Here is a 21,477-nt window from a genome sequence, read left to right as displayed (position 1 = left end):
TGGCTGAGTTCTCTCTTTTACAAAAAAAAAAAAAAAAAAAAAAAAAAAAAAAAAGTGGGGGGGGGGGCGAGGAATGTTAAGGAGCCTGATGATAGTTTTACTGTAAAATACAAGGCTGTGACCTTGGAATTCACAGCCACTTAATGTCATGTGAGATTGCAGGAGTAGTCAGTGGCTAAGTAATAGACCCGAAATGGCAAGGCTGGATTCCTGCCCCGTACCTGCCATTCACTTTTCAGACAGTGCTGAGGCAATCAAGATGCTAATCTGGGCTTTGAATTTTCTTACCGTAAATATAAGGACACTCTTATGATGTGCTTTATAAAGCACTTCGGTGTTTGTGAGGATTTAATTCAAGACATAGGATTGCAGCTTGGATAACAGTGTCCCCATAGAGCCTGTTGTTGTTGTTGTTGTTTTTTAAACGAGATGGAGTTGGCAATTACTAATTTTGGAGAACAGTTCCTACAGTTCTGACTGAGACCTCTAGAATCCAACATAGGGACCTTGAAATATTTGCCATTAGGGAGAGAGAGGAGATCTGTGTTGTATTTGGCAACAATGTTTGCTTTATTACCATTTTAAAAACTATGTAAAAATTGCTCTAGATTCTTGCTTATCCATTAATCAACATTAACAAGCATTTCTTAAGACAGAATATAACAGCCTTTAGGGGTTATACGTAGGCAGCATCGTTATTGAAGAGAAAGAACTTGAAATCTGTTTAGAGTAGGCTCAGCGTGGGATTGTTAGCCATTCCAAGAAAATACACATGGTGACCGTGGTTATGTGAAAACAGCTGTGGATAGACGTTTCATATTATAAATAGGAAGCTTGTTAAGGAATTTGCACTTGGCTGGAAATCTCTGCATATTTGGTATTGTGGAGTTTATTTTATCCCCTCTAAGGCTGATTTTGTTCTTTTTGTTTATCTTGTAAGGCTCCGAGTCCCCGGTTTCTCCTTGGCTTCTATAATAACTGTTGAGATGTAGGGCAACTGTCAGCAGTGTTTAGCGTCACAGGCCTGTGGGTGACATTTGGCGACATCAATCAAAGCATCTGGTCACGGGGAGGAATGTTATTGAGTAGGCTTCATAACTTCTTTGAAGAGCAAGATAGAACGCACAAGTTATTTTCTACTCTATTGAGGGTAGGCATCCCCCCCCCTCTGCAATCGGCAGTATATTGTGGAGGTGGTGGGCTCCTACCCATGCTTCTTAAAAGATATAAATCAAAGCCAGAGAAGTGCCACGGGGTCTCCCATATTAAGTTTAAGGCCTCTGAGAGTTTCTGCTCTTCTTCTTGCTGTCGTCATGAAACAAAGAAGAGAATCAAATTTCAATATTCTAGACACTGTGGGACTCTAGGACAACAAGAGACAACGTATCCTGGAGGGAAACACAAATGAGATAGAGCGGAGGTGTAAGTGCAGTTCTACAAAAGTCCAGTGGGTTCTAGGTATGGGCTATGGTGCTGGACTCAGTGTAGTATAGGCTGCAGGCTCAGAGGACATGGGGTTTTCAAGGTGGCAGAACACATGGTACCTAGAAATAAGTATCACTCTACTGGTGTGATGGAAGAGACTAAGAAGTATCTCTGGTTTAAAAGTATAGCTGATAGCTGCTTTTCCAGCGATGCCCATAACGTTGATGTACCTAGGGGGGGACCTGGACCACTCTTGAGCACAGTTTGTGTGTTCAGTATTATTATGCATCTTGCATATGTTGCCTACTTTCATCATAACTAGATGTGAGGAAAGTCAAGCTCATAGGGAGGCGAATGCCATCTACCCACAGCTCCCTTGCTAGTGAACAGCGAGCCAGAACTCGAGCCTGTGTCTGGCTGCATGCGCATCTGGAATCCTGAGACCACCTGGCAGCTGGAACAGGACTCAGTGATGCCAAAGTGCCCAGTTCTGGGGCGAGCTTGTCCCATCCTGGGCATGGCGCAGGGAGGATCCTTCTAAGGAAGTTACTTAGTAGGGAGAGTGGGGGGGGGGTGTTTGGTTATAGTTTACAGTGGGCTTTTGGTTTGCCACGCAGAATGCGGATTTCTTTTCTTACATCTCCCGTTATTTCTTGCCGTCACCTTGTGAAATTACCATCTCCGTTTTGTACAATGTTTGCAGAAAAATCGAATCGTAGAAGTAAGTCAAAGAACCTGGACAGGGTCAAACAGCTACCGCAGATTTTGAATGTCAAGCTCATTACTGGGGCCCGAGTAGGGCGGAGCTGGGGTCAACAGTTTGACTGTTAGAAAGTTGGGCGTGTTTCCAAGATCAGGCGGAGCCAGCGGACACATTCAGATGGAAGGAAGGACGTTGTGGCGGGATGCCAGCCACTGGCCTGAGGACAAGCGTGGTGACAATGGAGGAGATGACACTTAGGCATTTAATGATCATCTTCAGGGGGCGGCAGGTACTGGTCCTCAGGGAGATTTCAGACAGGGGAGAAGGAAGCAGACACGGAGAGAGAGGCAGAGAGAAGAAGTGGGCTGACAAGTGTTTTAGCAGCCATTCCGCATATCTACAAAATGACTCTGAGGGGGGGAAAATGTCCTATTTATTTGCCTTCCCCTTCCATATATCTTTCCAGCAGCATTCATCAATATCTGTCATTTCCCAGGGGGCTTAGACATGTCTAGCAATTCATTCCACTGAATTATATTTCAATACCCGAATGGAGGGAGGCCAGATTGCAGGCGTTAACTCTGACCTCTCTGCCTGGCGTCACTTAGCTGCCACCATCCCTCCACCAACGCCACACACCTCCTCCATGCCCTCACTCACACAGTCACTCCAGGCTACACTGCCTGGTGTCAGTGACGTGTTACAGTGTCCTTTGCACAAATAGAGCTCAGGGCCAAACTATTATTTATTTATTTTTAGGTAAGAATTTTAAATCCGGGCAAGTACCACCCAAGGGGAGACTGCCTTGGTGATTGAGGTACAGTGGGGGAGTTGGTGGCAACGGTCGGGTGTAGAGTAGAAGAGTTGGCAGTGGAGGGGTGGAATCACAGAAGCATGGCTTGCCATGCTATGCCACATGCTTTAACGGATTTGCTCCTGATGTCTGCACTTACTAGATCACGGTAGATGATAAGAGAAGCTGCTTTAAGAGATGGCTCAACGGTTAAGAGCACTGTCTGCTCTTCCAAAGGTCATGAGTTCAATTCCCAGCAACCACATGGTGGCCCACAACCATCTATAATGAGATCTGATGCCCTCTTCTGGTGTGCAGGTGTATGTGCAGGCAGAGCAATGTATACATTTAAAAAAAAAATCTTAAAAAAAAAAAAAAAAGAATAAGTTAAGGACAGCTGGGCATGGTGGCACACGCCTTTAATCCCAGCACTCAGGGAGGCAGAGGCAGGTGGATCGCTGTGTGTTGGAGGCCAGCCTGGTCTACAAAGTGAATCTATGACAGCCAATGCTACAAAGAGAAACGCTGTCTTGAAAAAACAAAACAAAATACACACACACACACACACACACACACACACACACACACACACACACACACTCGCAGGGGAAAACAAAAACAAGCAAAAGGCCAAATAAATTTCTATGTAAGTATCATTTTGAGTTGTTCCCTTTAAAAATGTACTGTGTGTTGACAATTTTGCCCTTTCGTCATAAAATGGCACGAGTAACAGGCTGGCTATATTAGCTCAGGTGTGCACAACTGCTGTATCTTTGAGCTGCCTCGCCATGGTACCTGTAGCAAAAGTGAGTTTTGATGTAGAGCTAAAGCTGTGATTGACAGTGGCAATGGCAGCTTCAGATTGACCTCCATAGCCTCATGGTTTGTCCAAAGCCTTTGAATTCCATGTTGTGGATGTATGTGGTTCTGCTGTTTCCCCACAGTTCTTAGCGCTCTGCCAGCATGGTCCTGGGCATTAGTCACTCTCTGAAAACCTTTGTCTTCTACCCAGTCTGTCTAGGTATGTGAAATTGTTCGCTTCCAAAGAAGATGCTGGCCTCTGGCACCTGCTGCCTGTGCTGTTAGCTTCTTTCAAAGCATTTCTCTTAATTAGGTTACCAGACACTTGCCAGTGTTTTCTAGCTATTCTATATTAAATACACAGTGCTGTTGATAATATTCTAGAAAGTAGAAGGAAGTGGTTTTGGTGAATCTGAGACGGATTGCTAAGGGAGGGAAGACCTCAATGCCCTATTAGGCCTAAATCAGCTGTAATGCCACCATCCAGACCTGTGTGTGTGTGTGTGTGTGTGTGTGTGTGTGTGTGTGTGTGTGTGTGTGGCCTTGTAGTCAGCTTTCAATTTCTATGTCAACTAGAGATTGCTGGTAAGTGGGCAGTGACCTCAAGGACTGAGGGTCAAGGCTGTGCTCTGGATTTCTCTCCTGTCAAACAACCATACCACACAAACTCTGAAAGGATTAAAAAGCAGCTCAGTCTAGAAATAAATGAAATGTAGCACTGTGATCACATATCTGCCGCTTTCTCAAGTTGTCTTTATTTATGCCATTAAGAAGAATGATTTAAGTGGGATTGTTGATGCTTCCCAGTCCTTCCTTTGCAATGGGGGACAAGAAATTGGAAGGCAGTCACCCATGTGAGTGGGAAGATGAAGCGAGCCATGTCCCTGTGTTGTAGCAGCGGTGAAGATGAGTAAAGGGAGGCTGTAATTGCTGTGGGGATGAGATGAGAGCCATGACGACAAGGGAGCGGATGTTTAGCAGTGAGCAATGGGCCATGGAAGAAGGATCTCTGGGTGATGATGGAAGACACCCAGGCCAATGGCTGCTGTGTCATCGATTCCGGCCCGCTCCAGCCAGCAACTTAGCGTGGGCTTTAACCTTTCTTCATTTCTGAAGTTTGGGGAACACTTAAAATGTCTACTTCCCCTGCTTGTGATGGGAAGGTTGTGGGTTAGTAAGTATAATTAGCAATAGGAAGAGTTGATGTGGACTATGTAGCTATCTGCTTTGACAAAATCTGAGAGTCCCATTGGGTTTTGGTTTTTTTTTGTTTGTTTGTTTTGTTTTGTTTTCCTCTTTCTAAAACATAAGAGGGACTTTAGCTAAGCAAAGAAAAAATTTTATGTGTAGTGAAAGATACATAATACACGTTAACATTTTAAATATTTTAAGTGCTTGATTTAGTCACATTAAATGCATTTATATCATTATACAACCACTGGTGCTACCCATTTCTGGAACAGTTTTATCATCCCACTGAATATCTATATGCATTAAGCAAGGGCTTCTCTCTCTTCCCCTAAATGCAGAAGCCATGGTTACACTGTCTCCGGGAACTGACTATTCCAGGTACTTTATGGAAAGGCCATCGTGTAACATCTGACCTTGTGTGACTAGCGCATTTAATTTTGCGTGGCATCTTCTTATTTCCTCCATATATCAAGTATCAGAATTTCATTGCATTAATAGGCTCATAGTCTATTGCGTTGATAAGCTGTAATATGCTCACTGGTGGATTTGTGCCTTCTCCTTTTAGCTCGTGTGAATAGTATTGCTCGGAAGGTGGGTGTGCAAACTTGCACATCCTTTGTACATCTACCTAAAGAGGGGTTAAGTGGGGACCTTTTACTAGGCCGGAGGGTTGAATGGTGGTACCAGCTCCTTCCAGTGTGGTGGTGAGTGGGAGGTTTCAGGGGACTGCTGTGAGAGCCTCAGGAGATGCTAAGCGGATACAGGCTGGTATTCAAAACCTATAAAGCTATGTACTATAGTACCATTTCCAAGGTATTATATAAGAGGTAAGCTTGCTTAGTCACCGAGTTGCTCATTTTAATACTGGAGAGTACTGGCTGAGACTCCCCCATCCCCCCAATCCCCCACCACAGAATATGGGTACCATTTACCTGATCGTGGCCAGCGCCATCCCAGCTTTCACTCTTTTTTTTTCTTGTCCCTTAATCTCTGTAATGGTACCTCTATCCTCTTTGCACCCCTAATATGGTCCTCCTGTATCCCCCAAACCACCACGAGCCAGGCATTGGCCATCATAGCTAGCTTCTGTCTGCTCTTGGTTGGTGTCTTAGAGAGAGAGAGAGAGAGAGAGAGAGAGAGAGAGAGAGAGAGAGAGAGAGAGAGAGAGAGAGAGAGACTTTTAGCCTGTTCAATGCCCTTAGTATAACTGAGTACCAGAAGCCAGATTGAAGCCGTCCTTTTAAAATGTAGTTGTTCAATCTCCCTTTCCCTTTGATATGCTGGTTATAATTCAGAAGCAATAACCCCAAATGTAAGGTTGTAGACTGATGGCTAAATCTACGAGGCCCTTCCGGTGACAGGGGACATTTTTAATGGAAGCCTTCAAATCTAGTCAGGTACCACAATTCCCTGATGATAAAAGAGAGCTCCAGAGGTTATATTTAATTCTTTATATAGCCATTCTGCTGAAATTATTGCTGACTTGATGTCTTCCTGCTTTGGGGCATAGTTCTACCTGTGGGGTGCTTCAAAAGCACACATCTCACATCTCTATGAAGTTGCTGCCTCTACGCTGTTTGGGAATTTAGGGTGGAAACAAAGGAAAACACATCCTGAGAGAAGCTGATTGTTTTGCAGCTGAGCTAGAACCAGGCCATGGTCTTATCCTAAAGAATCCCACAAATGCTGCAAATTAGAGGGTCTCCATCTCTTCCTGCCTGGACCCCTATCAGTGTTGATAGGGAAAGGCGAGCAGTGGTGATGAAGGCAGGGCTCTTGCTCTCTCTGTTCTGTGGAGTCCCTGTGGCCACCACAGCACCCAGATCCACTGTCGGTAGTCCAAATGACCCAAACATGACAGATTCTGCTCTCATTCTGGGCAACTGATTTCAGCTGTAATACAGACCTCTGCTTCGTGCCTCCGCATCCTTGCTCTGTCAGTGGAGGGTACTTCAGGGGAGTTTTGATGAACATGTTGGGATTTTAGAAAACATGTTTTTCAAAGAAGCATGGTGCTAATCAAGGTTCCAGTTGTGACAACAAGCTCCATTTGGTATTAAAATGAGCAGCCAGATTGCTAAGCAAGCTTACCTCTCATACGACACATTGGAAATGGTATTATCCATTAATTTCCACCCTGTGCAGCTGAACAATGCTGTTGACAGATGCTAATTTTCTTAAATCGTAGGCAGCAAATGATGCATGAATGTAACAGCAACACACTTTTTAGAAGCCCTTGGTAGTCATCAGAAAGTAAATTTATATGAAGTTTGGTGTGATCGCTACCAGCTACGGCACTGTGTTAGTACCTTCTAATGAGCGCCTTAGACCCATCTGTTACTTTCTTTTCCCAATTAACACTAATGGTGGTCCAGGCAGGAAGGGATGTATCCCATGTGCTGTATTACCAGACCCTCTAATTTATAGCATTTGTGTGATTCTTTATGGTAAGACCTACGCAAGAATAATGACATCTGAGACCTAACCTTTTACACGACATACGAACATTTCATTGTGTACATGTCTCTGAAACTTACTGGCTAGTTTTCCTAGCATCTTTTAACGTGTTTGTCTTCCTTGCTATAATCTGCATTGTGGTCCTTACAACTGAGGTTGATATGATTGAGCGTTGAACCCTATAGTGTATTTTCTGTTTCAGATTTATAACAACTCTGTTTGTTCTCCTTCACTTTACAAACGAGGAGCCTGGGGCTCGGAGAAGGTTTTGGCAGGAGGAAAAGAATCAGTTTTAGTGTTCGGGTCTGAGACTCAGCAATCTGGCCTTAAAGCCACCCACAAGTAAAGAAGTTATTATTTGATCACTGCTGCCAGTGGTCTTTACATCCTGTTAGGTTTAAAGAGTGCCTAAGATACATGCACGGCCAGTGGCTGGTTAGTGATTAAATCTGAGTGTCACCTGCTGGGTTAAGCTCGGTTGAGGTAGCAGGGGAACTGAAGACATACCTTTGTTCTTCATAATGAGGCAGAATCTTTGTATGTGAGCAGTGAAAAAGATATGGAATTAACTTTAGTAGAGATGTCAGCAAAAGGCACTCGGGTCTTATTACAGAGGTCTCTTCTTATTTTAAAAAAATTCTGGGAACTTTAATATAAGAGGCAGATCTCCAAAGGGAAGGTCAGTATGTGTCAAATAAATGAATAAATAATTTAAATCATCCCTGGCTTTGGTTCCTTTTGCTGTCCGTGGGTTCTGTCCTGAGTCTGGCTTTCCCTCAGCCCAGTGATCTGGGATCTGTGCAGATTCACACTGTAGGCAGAGGGTTAGTCAGGAGCTGTTGGCTAGGAGGAGGAGGCTCCTCAGGGCTCCCCTTCGCTCTGATCACCCACCAGACCTGTTGCTGACTCCAGGCTTCCTCCTCTGGAACCCTTTTGGTGTGAACTTTGGGAGGCTTGAAGGAATACATTTGGGGCTAGTTTGCTAGGGGAAATGTGAAACACAGTTTTGATTTTAAAAAAAAAAAAAAAACAACCAAAGCAAAATCACTAAATTGTGGAAACAGATGATCATTTACTACAGCCCCATACACCTGCCAGATTCATGGTAACCCAGATTCATGCTCTCCAGATTTGTGTAAAACAGAGATGTTTGCAGCCACAGATCAACACTTACTTCTTTATTTAGACTTTTGATTTGGACTAGCAAAACTTCCTGCCTGGGCAATAAATTTCAAATTCTACATTCTTCTTAAAACTATTATTATTTTTATCATTAGTGTGTGTGTGTGTGTGTGTGTGTGTGTGTGTGTGTGAATGCACACATGCCACAGCACACACATGGATGTCAGAGGATAACTGTGGAATATGTTCTCTCCATCTACCTTTATGTGGGTTCTGGGGACCAAACTTGGGTTGTCATGTTTGTGATGCAAGAGCCTTTTCCTACTGAGCCACCCTGCCACACCCCTCGCCAAATAGTTTTTTATATAACTTTATTTATTTGTTTTATGTATACAGTGCTCTGCCTGCATGTACACCAGAAGAGGATATCAGGTCACATTATAGATGGGTGTGAGCCACCATGTGGTTGCTGGGAATTGAACTCAGGACCTCTGAAAGAACAGGCGGCGCTCTTAACCACTGAGCCATCTCTCCAGCCCCGCCAATTATTTTTCAATAATTAAAATATAGGGGCCCGAGATAAAGCTCAATGACAGAACACTTACCTAGAACCCATGAGGCCCTGGTTTGGTCCCCAGCACTGGACATAAAAGTGTGAAAAGGAGCAGGCCGAGCACGTGCCTCCGCGTTCCCAGCTCCCATTTCCTCCTCCAGTGAGAATTCTGATTTTGCTGTTTCCATGGAGATATGTTAACTTATTTTAGTATTAGTTAATACTGTAACCTCTGTCTTAAGTGACCTGCTTAGGAGCACAGCAAACATGGGGTATTTTATCCCTACAGTGGCGGAGGAGAACCAGGCTTTGTGAACGGGTAAAATTCAACAACTTGTCTGACACATAACTTGCAAGAACTGGACTTGAAGCCAGGCCTGTCTGATTCTGAGCCATTGGTTTGAACAATTTTGTTTCCCCTTTTCCAGGTGATACACCCTTAAAACACACACACACACACACACACACACACACACACACACACACTCACACACACATACACACACACATACACATACACTCACACACACGTACACACACTCATACACATTCACACACACATACACACACATACACACACATACACACACTCACACACATACACACACATACACACACATACACACACATACACTTACACATACACACACATACACACACTCACATACACACATACACACACACTCACACACACATACACACACATACACACACACTCATATACGCACACTCACATACACACACGTACACACATACACACACACTCACACACACATACACACACTCACACACACATACACACACTCACACACACTCACATACACACACTCACACACACATAACATACATACACACACACACACTCACACACACACTTTCTTACAGGTAGAACTCACCTTCTCTCAGTATGTAACTTGTGTTTTTACCTAAGCATATGTGATAACTATCTTCGGGGCCAGAACCATGGTTTTGGCAGCTTGCCTACCTGGCTCTGAGCTCTTGCCTATCTACAGAATTTATCTGAGTGGACAGGGGACATGACAGTCTCTACCCACAGGGCTATCAAGATGTTGCAGAGCCTCTTGTGAACCAAAGCTTTGTTGGATTGTTGTTGTTGCACTACTCGTATAGATAAAAATAAAAGAAAGTGAGATACTACTGTTATTCTTCTGGCTGAGACCAGCTCAGGTGTTGCTTAGATAAGATAGCCAATCTATAGTTACTGAATTTGTACCAAGGTATCCCATTTCCCAGGAGCTGGGGGCACACAAGTGAGTCACCTTGTTTCCTGTATTTGGTGCATCTTAGCAACACAATTTAATCATTCCTTTCTACCGAAGGAAAAAAGTTTTGTGGACCCTTTAAAGCAAACTAAGACACTCCTCTTTTGTTAACAATTAGCTTTATTCTTAGGTGTATTCTTGGATTTTTTTTTTTTTTAAGTATATTGGCAGGTGTGGGAGGGCAGTAAAAATCCCCTGCATCACATCAGCCTTGCTGTCCCAAGACTCTTGGCTTTGATAGCTCCTCTCTCCAAAAAGAAAAGCAGTGATGACACAAAGTGCAGGCACCCTAAGTCCCACAAGCCGATCAGTTAGCTGGTATGTTTTAAAAGTTATATCCCGCACACATGGTTTTGTCTGTGTTGTAAGGAAGCCATGTGTCCGTAGTGTTCGAATGCTGTTTTCCTAAATACAGCCCGTGACTTTGCAGCCATTTCCCGTTGCTGTTCCGGTTCTGGACCTACAGTGGTGGATTCTGAGGCATGCCTTAGTCCAGCTTTCAGCTCACGTTTCAGAAACTCACATTCCACACTTCAGACTTGAAAGGGGGCACTCCACCACAAAACTGATCAGACCCACAGCGCTAATTAACGATGTGCTATTTTTTCCTTGGCAGCCTTCATCTCCAGCTGACAGTTGCTGTGTGTGCTTAGCTTGGTCATCTTCCAGGGCCAGAAAAATGGCTCCATAGGTAAAGTGCTTTCTATGAAATCCTGAAACTTGAGTTCAGGCCCTCAGGACCTACATAAGGTGGGAGGAGAGACCGACTCTGTGGTAGTTGTCCTCTGATTAGCACATAACGTGCTGTGGCAGGCATGCACCTGTACTCTCACACACAGTAATAATAATAATAATAATAATAATAATAATAATAATAATAATGAGAAGAAGGACTTTAAAAATCATTTTCTAGTATGTGGCACTGATGAGGGACAACTGACAAAAGTCAGTGTGATTCTGAGTTTTCAAGAAACTGTGTTTTATAGAGATAAACTGCGAAAGACAGACATGGACACGCCCCACAGGGATTTTCTCTGCTGTGATCCAGGTGGCTTTATTTCTACATATGAACATTTTCTAGTTTTGAATGACAACAAGAAAAAAACCTGACCTAAAAATATCTTTTCCCATTATACTACTTAATGCTAAACCAAATTGGCGGTATTTGCTGAGCACTTTACTCAAAAATCCCCTCAGTAACTCTACATGGTTCAGTGTAGCAGGTCCATCTTAGAGCTGGAGAGACCAGTGCCAAGAGAGAGCGACTGAATCCCTCCTCCTCCCCCCCCCCGCCGCCCCCCCCTACCCCCCCCCCCCCGCCCCATATTCTTTAGATCCAGGGCAAGGTCAGGATGGCAAGTCTACTTTATCTGCGTCCTCTGACACCGGGCAATGAGTAAATGATCAGTTTTTGCAAAATACGGAGCCATTTCCCCTTCTGTAATGAAAATATAACACGCTGAAGGCGCTTTGGTTAAATAAAGCACTAGATCTTTTAACCCCAAGGTTGATGGGCTACACCCACAATGTTTAGCTTCCGTTGGGCCTTGGATCTGCATGTGTCATGGTGATAAAGTATGTACCATGTCACAGTCATTAGTTAATAACTAGTCAGACATGCTTGTTAGGTGCATGCTTGAGGGACGGAGCAGGGGTCCCTTCAGATCCTGGGTGAGCAACTGTATGCCCTGCAGGTCCTGCCAGGGGTCTCCACACACGATAGTTTCTCTCTTTATTGTCCTATGTTTCCAGCAAGGAAATACCCACTCTATTTTGCACTATTCCATAAGCATAGTCACTGTACTTGGAGTAAGGCAAGGCAGATAAAGTCAGACAACTGTTTTGTTGTTGTTTGTTTGTTTGTTGATTGGTTCTTTTTGAGACAGGGTTTCTCTGTGTAACCTTTGCTGTCCTGGACTCACTTAATATACCAGGCTGGCCTTGAACTCACAGCGATTGGCCTGCCTCTACCTCCCCAGTGCTGGGATTATAGACCCACCTGGGCTGGCCCAGACACTGTTTCTTAAGCAGCATTACTATGTTAATAGTCACAGGCATTCTAATTTTACCCAAACAAGGGAAACCAAACTCCCATGTGTTGGTTGGTAGCAGCACTGAGGAAGCTATGGTGTAGTTTATGCACACACACATGCACGCACATGCATGCACGCACGTACATGTGTGTGTGTGTGTGTGTGTATGTCAAGGTTGATGGAAATTGCACAGTGAACCTACACTGACACTGATGTCCAGATTTATGCAAATAGAGACCATTATGTAGTCAACGGGCCCAGTTGGACAGCCACCTGCACGTCATAGAGGGATGCTGGGGAAAAAGGGCACCAGCCCATTTCACCTTAACAGAACTCCAGTTCTTCTTTTGTTGATGACACCCTCTACTTTTTAGCCCCCTCCAGCTCATTTCTGCATTTCTCTACATATTCTATTGGCTTTCAATAATGTCATGACGCACCACATCTGTGTGATGCTGAAAGCACACACGTATTTACATACATTCCTGAAACATTCTCATGGAATAGGCAGAAAGATAAATAAATAAATAAATAAATAAATAAATAAATAAATCTTCATCTTAACCTGACGAACCCCCCCCCCCCCATGCCCCAGCAGATGAAGTGATTTGCTTGGGCTTCAGTGGGAATTCAGGGTCAGAAGCCAACGTGGTGTCTCCTTACGTAATTAAAACATTTTTTCTGTGCTCACTGCTAGTCAGCGTCATTAGGGAACATGGCAGAAGCAAGAGGAAGAAAGATGGCTTGGAATTGCCCACTGCTTCTACAGAACGACACCATTGTCCTGTCACTTACTCTGTTGTCTTTTCTATTTCCAACAGGGAGGTACCTCCTTCCAAACCCGGTGGCAGGTCAAGCCTGGCCTGCCTCAGCAGACACGTCCAACCTCGTGCGCATGCGCAGCCAGGCCCTGGGCCAGTCGGCTCCCTCGCTCACAGCCAGTTTGGTGAGTGTCTTGTGTGTGGTCAAAGTTTCTCTGCCTTTATCTCCCTGGGGTGGATCTGGCTACTTCAAATTAACCACAGGTTGGGCAGTGGTCATGCTTGGCTCTCTGAATGCCAATTTCTTCCTGGCCACCCCCAAGTGTGGAATATTTCTATTTGGTTCCGTGTCTCCCACTCCCAAGAAATGAAAATGTTTCTAGTTTTTAGAGACTCCAAACAAACAAACAACAACAACAACAAAAAAAAAAAACTTTCTGAAAAACTGAAGGCTATGGTAAAGTTGGAGGGTAAGAGAAACACAGATGGCTCCAATCTGTTTCATATGTAGCTCCAGCTAACCAATGCCTTGCCCAACCTACTTATTTGTTTTCGTGAATAAGTGTGTGTGTGTGGTGTATGCGTACATATTTACATGACAATGCATCATTCCTGAATTAGCTGAGAGTAAGATGTGTGCCCATTTTAGCCCTTTGCTTTGGCAATTGTCAACCTGAGGAATTTACTCACTGATACAGCCCGGTGTCTGCTTAGTGATCTGGTTCTGTTTTACCAGTGGACTCAACTTGCCCTCTGCAGTGTTGCACCCGGCCTGTGCTCCTGTGCATATTCAACACACATCTCCTTTCTCTCCTTTGATCTGGTGCACTTGCTTTGTCTTTTCTGACATCAACGTTCTTGAAAAAATTTTTATTTTATTTTTATTTTTATTTTAAATTTTTTTTTCAAGTCAGGGTTTCTCTGGGTAGCCTTGACTATCCTGGATCTGCTTTGTAGACCAGGCTGGCCTTAAACAAAACTTTTATAGACAATCTTTCATATAGTGCTGGTCAGCTGGTTTTTCTTCGCGAGACTCTGGTTTGCACATTCCTATTCCAAACTGAGAACTGGTGATGTGTCCTCAGGACATGCTATTGACAGGGACATGATCGCTCTCTGCCCCTCACTGTGATCTTAATTTGGGATCACGTAGTTAAGGTGCTGCCTGGTGGCTCTGTAGTTGTTACCACTGACTCTGTAGAAACAATCTGAGGGGAAAGTATAGGCTGCACAAATGCACCTCTCGCCAGGTCTTCCCCTGTATTCAGCTGGCGATACTTGGAAGGATCATTCTTTTTTATGTTGACTAAAAATGGTGTGAACTATGTATATAGCGCGGTGGTAGAGTGCTTGTCTAGCATTTGGGAAGCCCTGGATTTGATTCCCTGCACAGGAAAAAAAAAAAAAAAAATGACCTTCCAGTACTAGCACTCCCCGTCTTGACTAGCTGGAACATATTTATGTATCTGTTGCTACCATAGACTTTGATTTTTCTTGTTTTCTTTCCCAGTGTAAACCTTGATCTTTAACCACTGTGCTTACTAGATTTTTGTTTTCTTGATAGACACCTTTTTTTAAAAGTGTGTGTGTGTGTGTGTGTGTGTGTGCGCGCGCGCGTGCACGCGCGTAGTGTGCATGTGGCTTCCCATGGATGTGAGCGTACATGTATGTGCACATGTAGAAGCCCAAACTTGACATCGCTGTCTTCCGTGGTCACTCTTTATTTATTAGTCAGAGTCTCTTGCTGATTCTGGAGCTCACTAATTCCAGCGAACATAGCTAGCCACCCTACCCAGGAACCCCTTGGGTCTGCCTCGCAAGGTCCAGCCCTCATGCTGAGTGACGATCGCTCTGTCTACTGAGCCTTTCCCTCAACTCCGTAGCAGGTCCTTGTCGATGTACTCTAACCCAGGCTAAAAGTCTTTACAGCTCGGGGTGGGGATATGGCTGAGCGGCAGAGTGTCTCCTTAGTGTGTGCGGGCCCCGGGTTTATTCTTCTTCTTCTGCACCCAAACAAAAGCAAAAACATGAAACCAAAAGTCTATACAAGTTATTTTGGGGCTAGTAGTAAAGTTGCACGGCATGGTAATCTGCCTTTAAATATCTCTTATTGACAAAAATGTAAATAATTTATAAATACACACACATACATATCAGTGGGTTGCGGTACTTTATAATTCTATACACTGGTGAGAACTTATGCTGGGCATTTGGGTATGATGCGGTGATGGAGATTTTATTTAGGGCTAGCCTCGAGTCCTTCTTTGGCTTTTTTTTTTTTCCTTAAAGATTTTATTTATTTATTATTTATACAGTATTCTGCCCCCCTGTGTGCCTGCATGCCAGAAGAGGGCACAAGATTTCGTTATAGATGGTTGTGAGCCACCATGCGGTTGCTGGGAATTGAACTCAGGACCTTTGGAAGAGCAGGCAGTGTTCTTAACCTCTGAGCCATCTCTCCACCCCCCTTCTTTGGCTTTAAGGAGACACATAAACTTGGGGCAAGTCTTATTTCCTGAAATGTCATGACCTCACCCGCAGCTGCAGAATGCAAAGGCATGTTAACACGACCAGGAGAGCCCTTTGGACCCTGAAAATTTCTGACCCTTCCTTCAGAGAAATCAGCAATCTGAGTGTATGGCATAGTGATCTCCAGAGAAGACGCCGAGGTGGTTGTGGGCAGCATTGTCCCCCTCCTGCCCCGTCTTTACCGAGAGGGTTTCCTTGGGGGATGTGTTGAAAAGCTTTTTTTTTTTTTTTTTTTTTTTCCTGTAAGCATTTACTTTTTAAAACAAAAAATGCTTCAAAGTCTATGATTTTTTTGACAGTGTAATTCGAACACTGCAACCCTGATGTTTGAATAGTAACGTTACGAATGTGCTTGCTGGCGAGTGAGTCATTCTGCCTCAAGTGCTCGATTTTATTACCTAATACCAGTGATCGCCTGGCCAGACACAGCCTGACCTTTTCATTGCTCAAGTGCCTGCCAGACAACCTAAAGTATTGGGAATAAGATACAAAACTAAGAAATATAAATAGGTAAACATGGGGCGACTACCCCTTAAAATGTGCCAGGTAGTGTGTGTTCTTAGGAAGGAATCATTTAAATTATTAGCAGGTTTACCCACATGCTTTATGAGGCTTCAAGGTGTAGTTACTGAACTGTAGCCTTAGGTCACGGAGGCTAGAAAGTGCTTGAGTCATTTACTGGGGTGCCGGGGAGGGATGTCAAGGTGTCCTGTTTGGCAGAGCCCCATCTTGGCTTCCTCGCTCTGCTGCAGTTTGTCCTGCTATTTTCCTTAGTATTGTCACTGTGGAAGGCTCTAATGCCTGCTTCATTGCCAGTGCATAGCTAAAACACAGGACCTTCAAGTTCAGCCTGCTTTACGTTTCTGTAATGTATGGAGTGCGTTGGATTTCATTTATTATTTTTGTTATTGTTGTTGATTAAAAAAAATAACAGATTGATCGAGAATGCTGATGCCAAGGATGGGAATGGCAGCTGGCAGCGCCCTTTGTTTTCTTTTCCCCTTCCTCTCATTTGGCCCTCTTCCAAACAAGCTGAATTTGTGGAGGTGCTCTGTGCAGTAAGATGTGCCTCCTCGCTGACTGATCCTGCCTTCCTAGCCCCACCCGCCCCCACCTTATTTCTGGAATCTCCTCAGAGCTGTGACCTAATTTTCCTGACTCGTGCATGACCTTTGAATGTTTAATCTCTCCATATGAGACTGTAAGCATCTTGAGAGCAGGCTGATTAGATGACTTGATTTTTTTTTTCTTTTTGCTCTCTCCTGCCCTTAGCACAGTGCGTAATACATAATAATGAATGAACAAATAATGATTCATGGAAAAATGACAGATTTCTCTACCCTCAAGGTGAAGGGATGGTGTGATTGGTGGCTTAATGATATCATCCATCTAAGACCTCTCTGGTTTTGTTGTTCCGTCTGAATCTTACAGTTGTGACTAGCTTTAAAATCCATATTAACAGGCCAAATCCCATTTGGTGCATGTCAGCCACTCAAAAAAAGTATGATGACAGAATTGTAACATTATTTTCACTGTCCACAATCAAGGCGTGGTCATTAATCTGCTTTCATGTGGCTATGTAGTCATGGTGGTTTAAATGTTCTATTGATTCTTTTTTCTAATCACTAAGTTGAGATATTTGTCCAAGTACAGGAGAACCAGGAAAAAGAAAATTCAAAGTGGTTCTGTTCAAGTAACAGTGTCACCTTTGATATGACAAAATCCTTTTCCATCGAAACAGCTCACAGTTCAGTATGGGCCTTCTTCCTGAATGTTGAGAATACACTATTAAGAAATTAATGAAGGCCATGTGCAATTCGGTGGGCATGAATTTTAGTAAATGTGTGACCTGTGGTGATTTAAAAAGCCATCGGCACACTTGAAGGCCCTGCTAAATACCTTCTCCAGGAGAAGATTAATTTCTAGCCCGAAGTATCTAGTTTTCCTTGGCAATGCTAAATGTAGTTGTGTTCCCTCTCCCAGACACTCTGGACATTTCAGATAAATGGCATGTTGCCAATTCATCCTAAGTAGCCTGGTAGCTGGCAGAATACATGCTCAGCCGGTGTCTGCCCGCTGGGACACCAGCCAGGAGTGCTGATGAAGTGTCAGATGTACACTTCATATACATTAATCTGAAGGGGGAAAACTCATTTTCCCATTTGCTGTCTCCATCTTTCTGTCCCTCCCCACACACATGGGTAGTTTATCAAAGAAGTCATCGTCGTTGCCGTCGTCGTCGTCAGGAGCTGGGGGATCTGTACAGATGCTGCCTTCTGCCAGGAGAGATGGGAAGTCCAGGCGGCAGAGGCAGGACCGGTGGTGACTTATTTCTTGGTAGGAAAATATGGTTGTAAGCCTTGCTGACTGATGTGTAGAAATGGCGGCTGTGGCCAGTCGTACAAAACAGTTAGTGCTTTTGCACTTTGCTATGACGGCTGGAGGAGGGACTTTGAAAATTAGGTGCCCAAGTATCTCTCGAGTTGCATTTGGCCTGAATTGCCTGGCTCATCTGTCGAATTCATCTAAAGGGTCCATTCACTTATTTCTTACCGCGGTCTTCCTTGACCGTTTGTCTGAAGCTGCTCCCTGTTTTGCAAGATATACACCCCACAGCCTTCATTTTCCTCCATATCTTTACCATCTTCAAATACGCTGCATCGCTTATTTTATATTTTGGGTAGCTATCCCTCAGCGGATATCTGGGGATGGTTGGGGTACCTTTTGAAAATGGCACGTTATCTGCATAGGTTCTACGAATATCCTCCATATACCATAAGTCATCTCAGTTATAATACTTTATATATACCTCAAGTGCTCCATAAATACATTACACATCTTCAGGGGTGAGAGCAAGACAGTAGCCTGTTCGTGTGTAGCGTGGACATGTTTTTTTTTGTTTTTTGTTTTTGTTTTTTGTTTCGTCTGTAGTTGGTTGAACACATGGATGAGGAAGGTTGACTCTGTCTCCTATTACTCTGACGTAGTTTTCACGAAGGTAAAGATAGGTTGTTTTTACCCCCTATGTCCCCGCTACTGGAAATAGTGCAGGACTCATTATGGGAGCTAATGCTACAAAGAAATCCCAGGTTTGTGCATGTTGGCGATCCTGGAACTGACTCTCCTGGAACTGACTCTCGTACACTTAACTGTTTTTAGTCTGTTCTGGTTTAATTGTATTGGCTAGCTGAGGCATTGCTCTTCAAGCCAGAGAGAAGCTACTTATCAATGTATTTTCAGGAATTACACTGTAGTTGTCCATTTGGAAGTGAGATGCTAGGGCTGGTGAAGCACCTGTGAGCATGCGCTGTCTGAGCAGCTCTGCGCATGCGCTATCCGATACCCATGCCAGAGTGCACCTTTTATTAACTCCATGTGAATTTGTGTGGGCCTCAGGTTGTCCATCTGTGGACTGGGGATCAGCATTATGTTAACGTTTATGCAGTTGATACAAGGATTTAGTGAGTAGCCTCTTGGACGGAACTTTGTACCATGCCTGTCACTCAAGAAGTTTCCCCGGCCCCCCTCCATGTTTCTGGGGCTGCTGAACAGAACGTGTCTTGGAGATGAGGCTGTGCAGTAGGCTTAGCTGGAGTTGGCACTATCACAAAGGACAAAACCAAAACCAAACAAAAACTCCTCCTCCGCATGAGTAAGTGTGGCCTTCCTGTCTCTGCTGGTGGATTGGCTTGTTTCTTTGTTTTTAATCTGTGCCCAAAACAAAATTAACAAACTGAGAGAGCTTTCCAGGTGACTAAACAGTTTTTAAATAAGGAAGGGGCCGTCAAGTGCTGTTTTTTTTTACCTTCAAGCTTTTGGTTAAGTGGTGACATTCTGTTTCTTTGGTGATTATCTTTTTATATCATATCCATTTCCCTTAATGGAAAAATTATATTTCATGATGTACTATAAATATTAAAACCAAACTATTTAAACTGTAATATATTCCAAGAGCCATAATGAATATTCATCTTTTACATTTGCAAAAATGCATTGCGCGGAGTACAGGAAAATTCACTAAACACATGCAGAAATGTATTTTCTTTCTTTTTACTCATTCACAATGTAGACATGATGCCAGCATCTATTTAGGGTGCAGTCTTTATTTACAGTCATTTAATATTATATCAATACTTCATTAGCCTTACAGCTCAAAAACAAAAAACCTGATCTGAAGTCTAATTAGTTAACTCCAAGAGAGCATCTATTAAATATTGATGTAGGAACAGTCTGAATGCCCTTGGATAAATTGCTTAGCAGAAGTTGTGGAATACATCTCTGAATTAGCATTTATCCTTAGCTGTTATGACTCAATTTAAAGGCTGCATAATATGTCTTATTTAGATTATTTCCAAGTTTTTCCTACTGTTAATAATTGTGATACACCCACTTCATAAGTCTTTGTCCACCCCAAAGTATCTTAGAGTAGATTCTTACAAGGGTATTATTAGGACAAAACAGCTAAGACTGTGAAGATCTATTTTAACTTTCTTAACTTTTGTCACACTATTTCTATATTAATGTGTATTACATGTACTCTTATCAGCAGCTAGTATGTTCTTCCAAAAACTAAAAACAAACTTTTCTGCTTTGCTTAGCAATAATAAGTAATAAATAATAATAATAATAATAATAATAAATTTAAACATATGCATTTACAAAGTCAATACAACTATTGGGTGCACTGGATTCTTACAGGAAGCCAGCAGATGTAGCAAGTAAGAAATAAGCCGTCTCAGTACTACCTTCCCGTTTCCTTTGCATTCCCTAAATCAACTTACCAGCCCCGCTGTCCACAACCTGGCTCACTCCTGGGATGCAGGAACTGCTGACTGTGATTACAATGTGTGTAGCTAAAGGCATTATTCCATGGGTCACATTTTTTTTTTCATCTGGAAAGTAGTAATCTCAATTGTGAAATAGTGCCTTCAGCTGTGGACGTTATAATCAGAGTCTCAGGAGTGCTTGCATTCCAAGAGTAATACATCTCGTAGTCATTACCCTCTGAGCTAGGTTCTGTTTATAGTAAAGGGATGAATTTTCATAACTCAGTGCTGAAATAGCAATAGGGGGCCCTGAGCAGATTATTATAGGTCAGGCCTAATCCACAAAGATAAATCTCATTATGGGCTCACCTGGGCCCATCCACAGAGGAGCCAGTTTAACAAGAGTCTGTAAATCAAAAAATCAGCTTAAACGTGGACTATAAAAATCCTTGCTATGATCCAACTACGGCCTCTGAGAAGAGACACTCTAGCGCGTAGCCTTAATGCTAAGTTAATGCTTAGATGCCCACAGGATAATTAGCAGCCTTCATGGGAAAACCATAGCCATTCGGCTTATTTTGAAAGATGGAGAGATGAAGGAATGCCACATGTGGTGAGGAATGGATTATTTTCAAGACTGAAATTCAACTTAAAACTTCTCATGTCTTAGGTCTTTTCTACAGTTCCTTCTGTATATGAGTGCTCTATCTGCAGGCCCGAAGAGGGCATCAGATCCCAGTATAGATGGCTGTGAGCCACCATGTGCTTGCTGGGAATTGAACTCAGGACCTTTGGAAGAGCTGACAGGGCTCTTAACCGCTGAGCCATCTCTTCAGCCCTCCTGTTCATTCTGAAAAGATTCAAAGGCATTTCCTACCCTGGCACAAGTGCTGTCCTTCCTCAGAAGGATGGGGGCATCTGCTAGAGCAACTTGATGTGTGGGTGTCCCTGGATAGGCCAACCAACTGTCGACTTCCTGTGGTCAAGGGCACTTGAGAAAATCTGAGGGTGCCGGTGCCCATTCGTATTATATTGCATCTAAATACAAGAAATGCATGTC

The 21,477-nt window shown here is 43.4% G+C and overlaps 1 protein-coding gene across 2 annotated transcripts in view; it reads left to right on the top strand.

Moving 5' to 3' along the window:
• Mast4 (microtubule associated serine/threonine kinase family member 4) overlaps nucleotides 1–21,477 on the top strand; it is a 612,814-nt gene that overhangs the window by 194,148 nt on the left and 397,189 nt on the right. For both annotated transcript variants that reach the window (XM_051172307.1, XM_051172306.1), the window contains exon 3: nucleotides 13,183–13,307. In XM_051172307.1, coding sequence (XP_051028264.1) covers nucleotides 13,183–13,307 — 125 coding nt within the window. The remainder of the gene's footprint in view (nucleotides 1–13,182; nucleotides 13,308–21,477) is intronic.

Source organism: Acomys russatus, chromosome 30 (genome assembly GCF_903995435.1).
Source record: "Acomys russatus chromosome 30, mAcoRus1.1, whole genome shotgun sequence".
Taxonomy (NCBI): Eukaryota; Metazoa; Chordata; class Mammalia; order Rodentia; family Muridae; genus Acomys; species Acomys russatus.
Note: the sequence above shows the minus strand (reverse complement) of the source record. Positions and strands in the feature narration are given on the sequence as shown.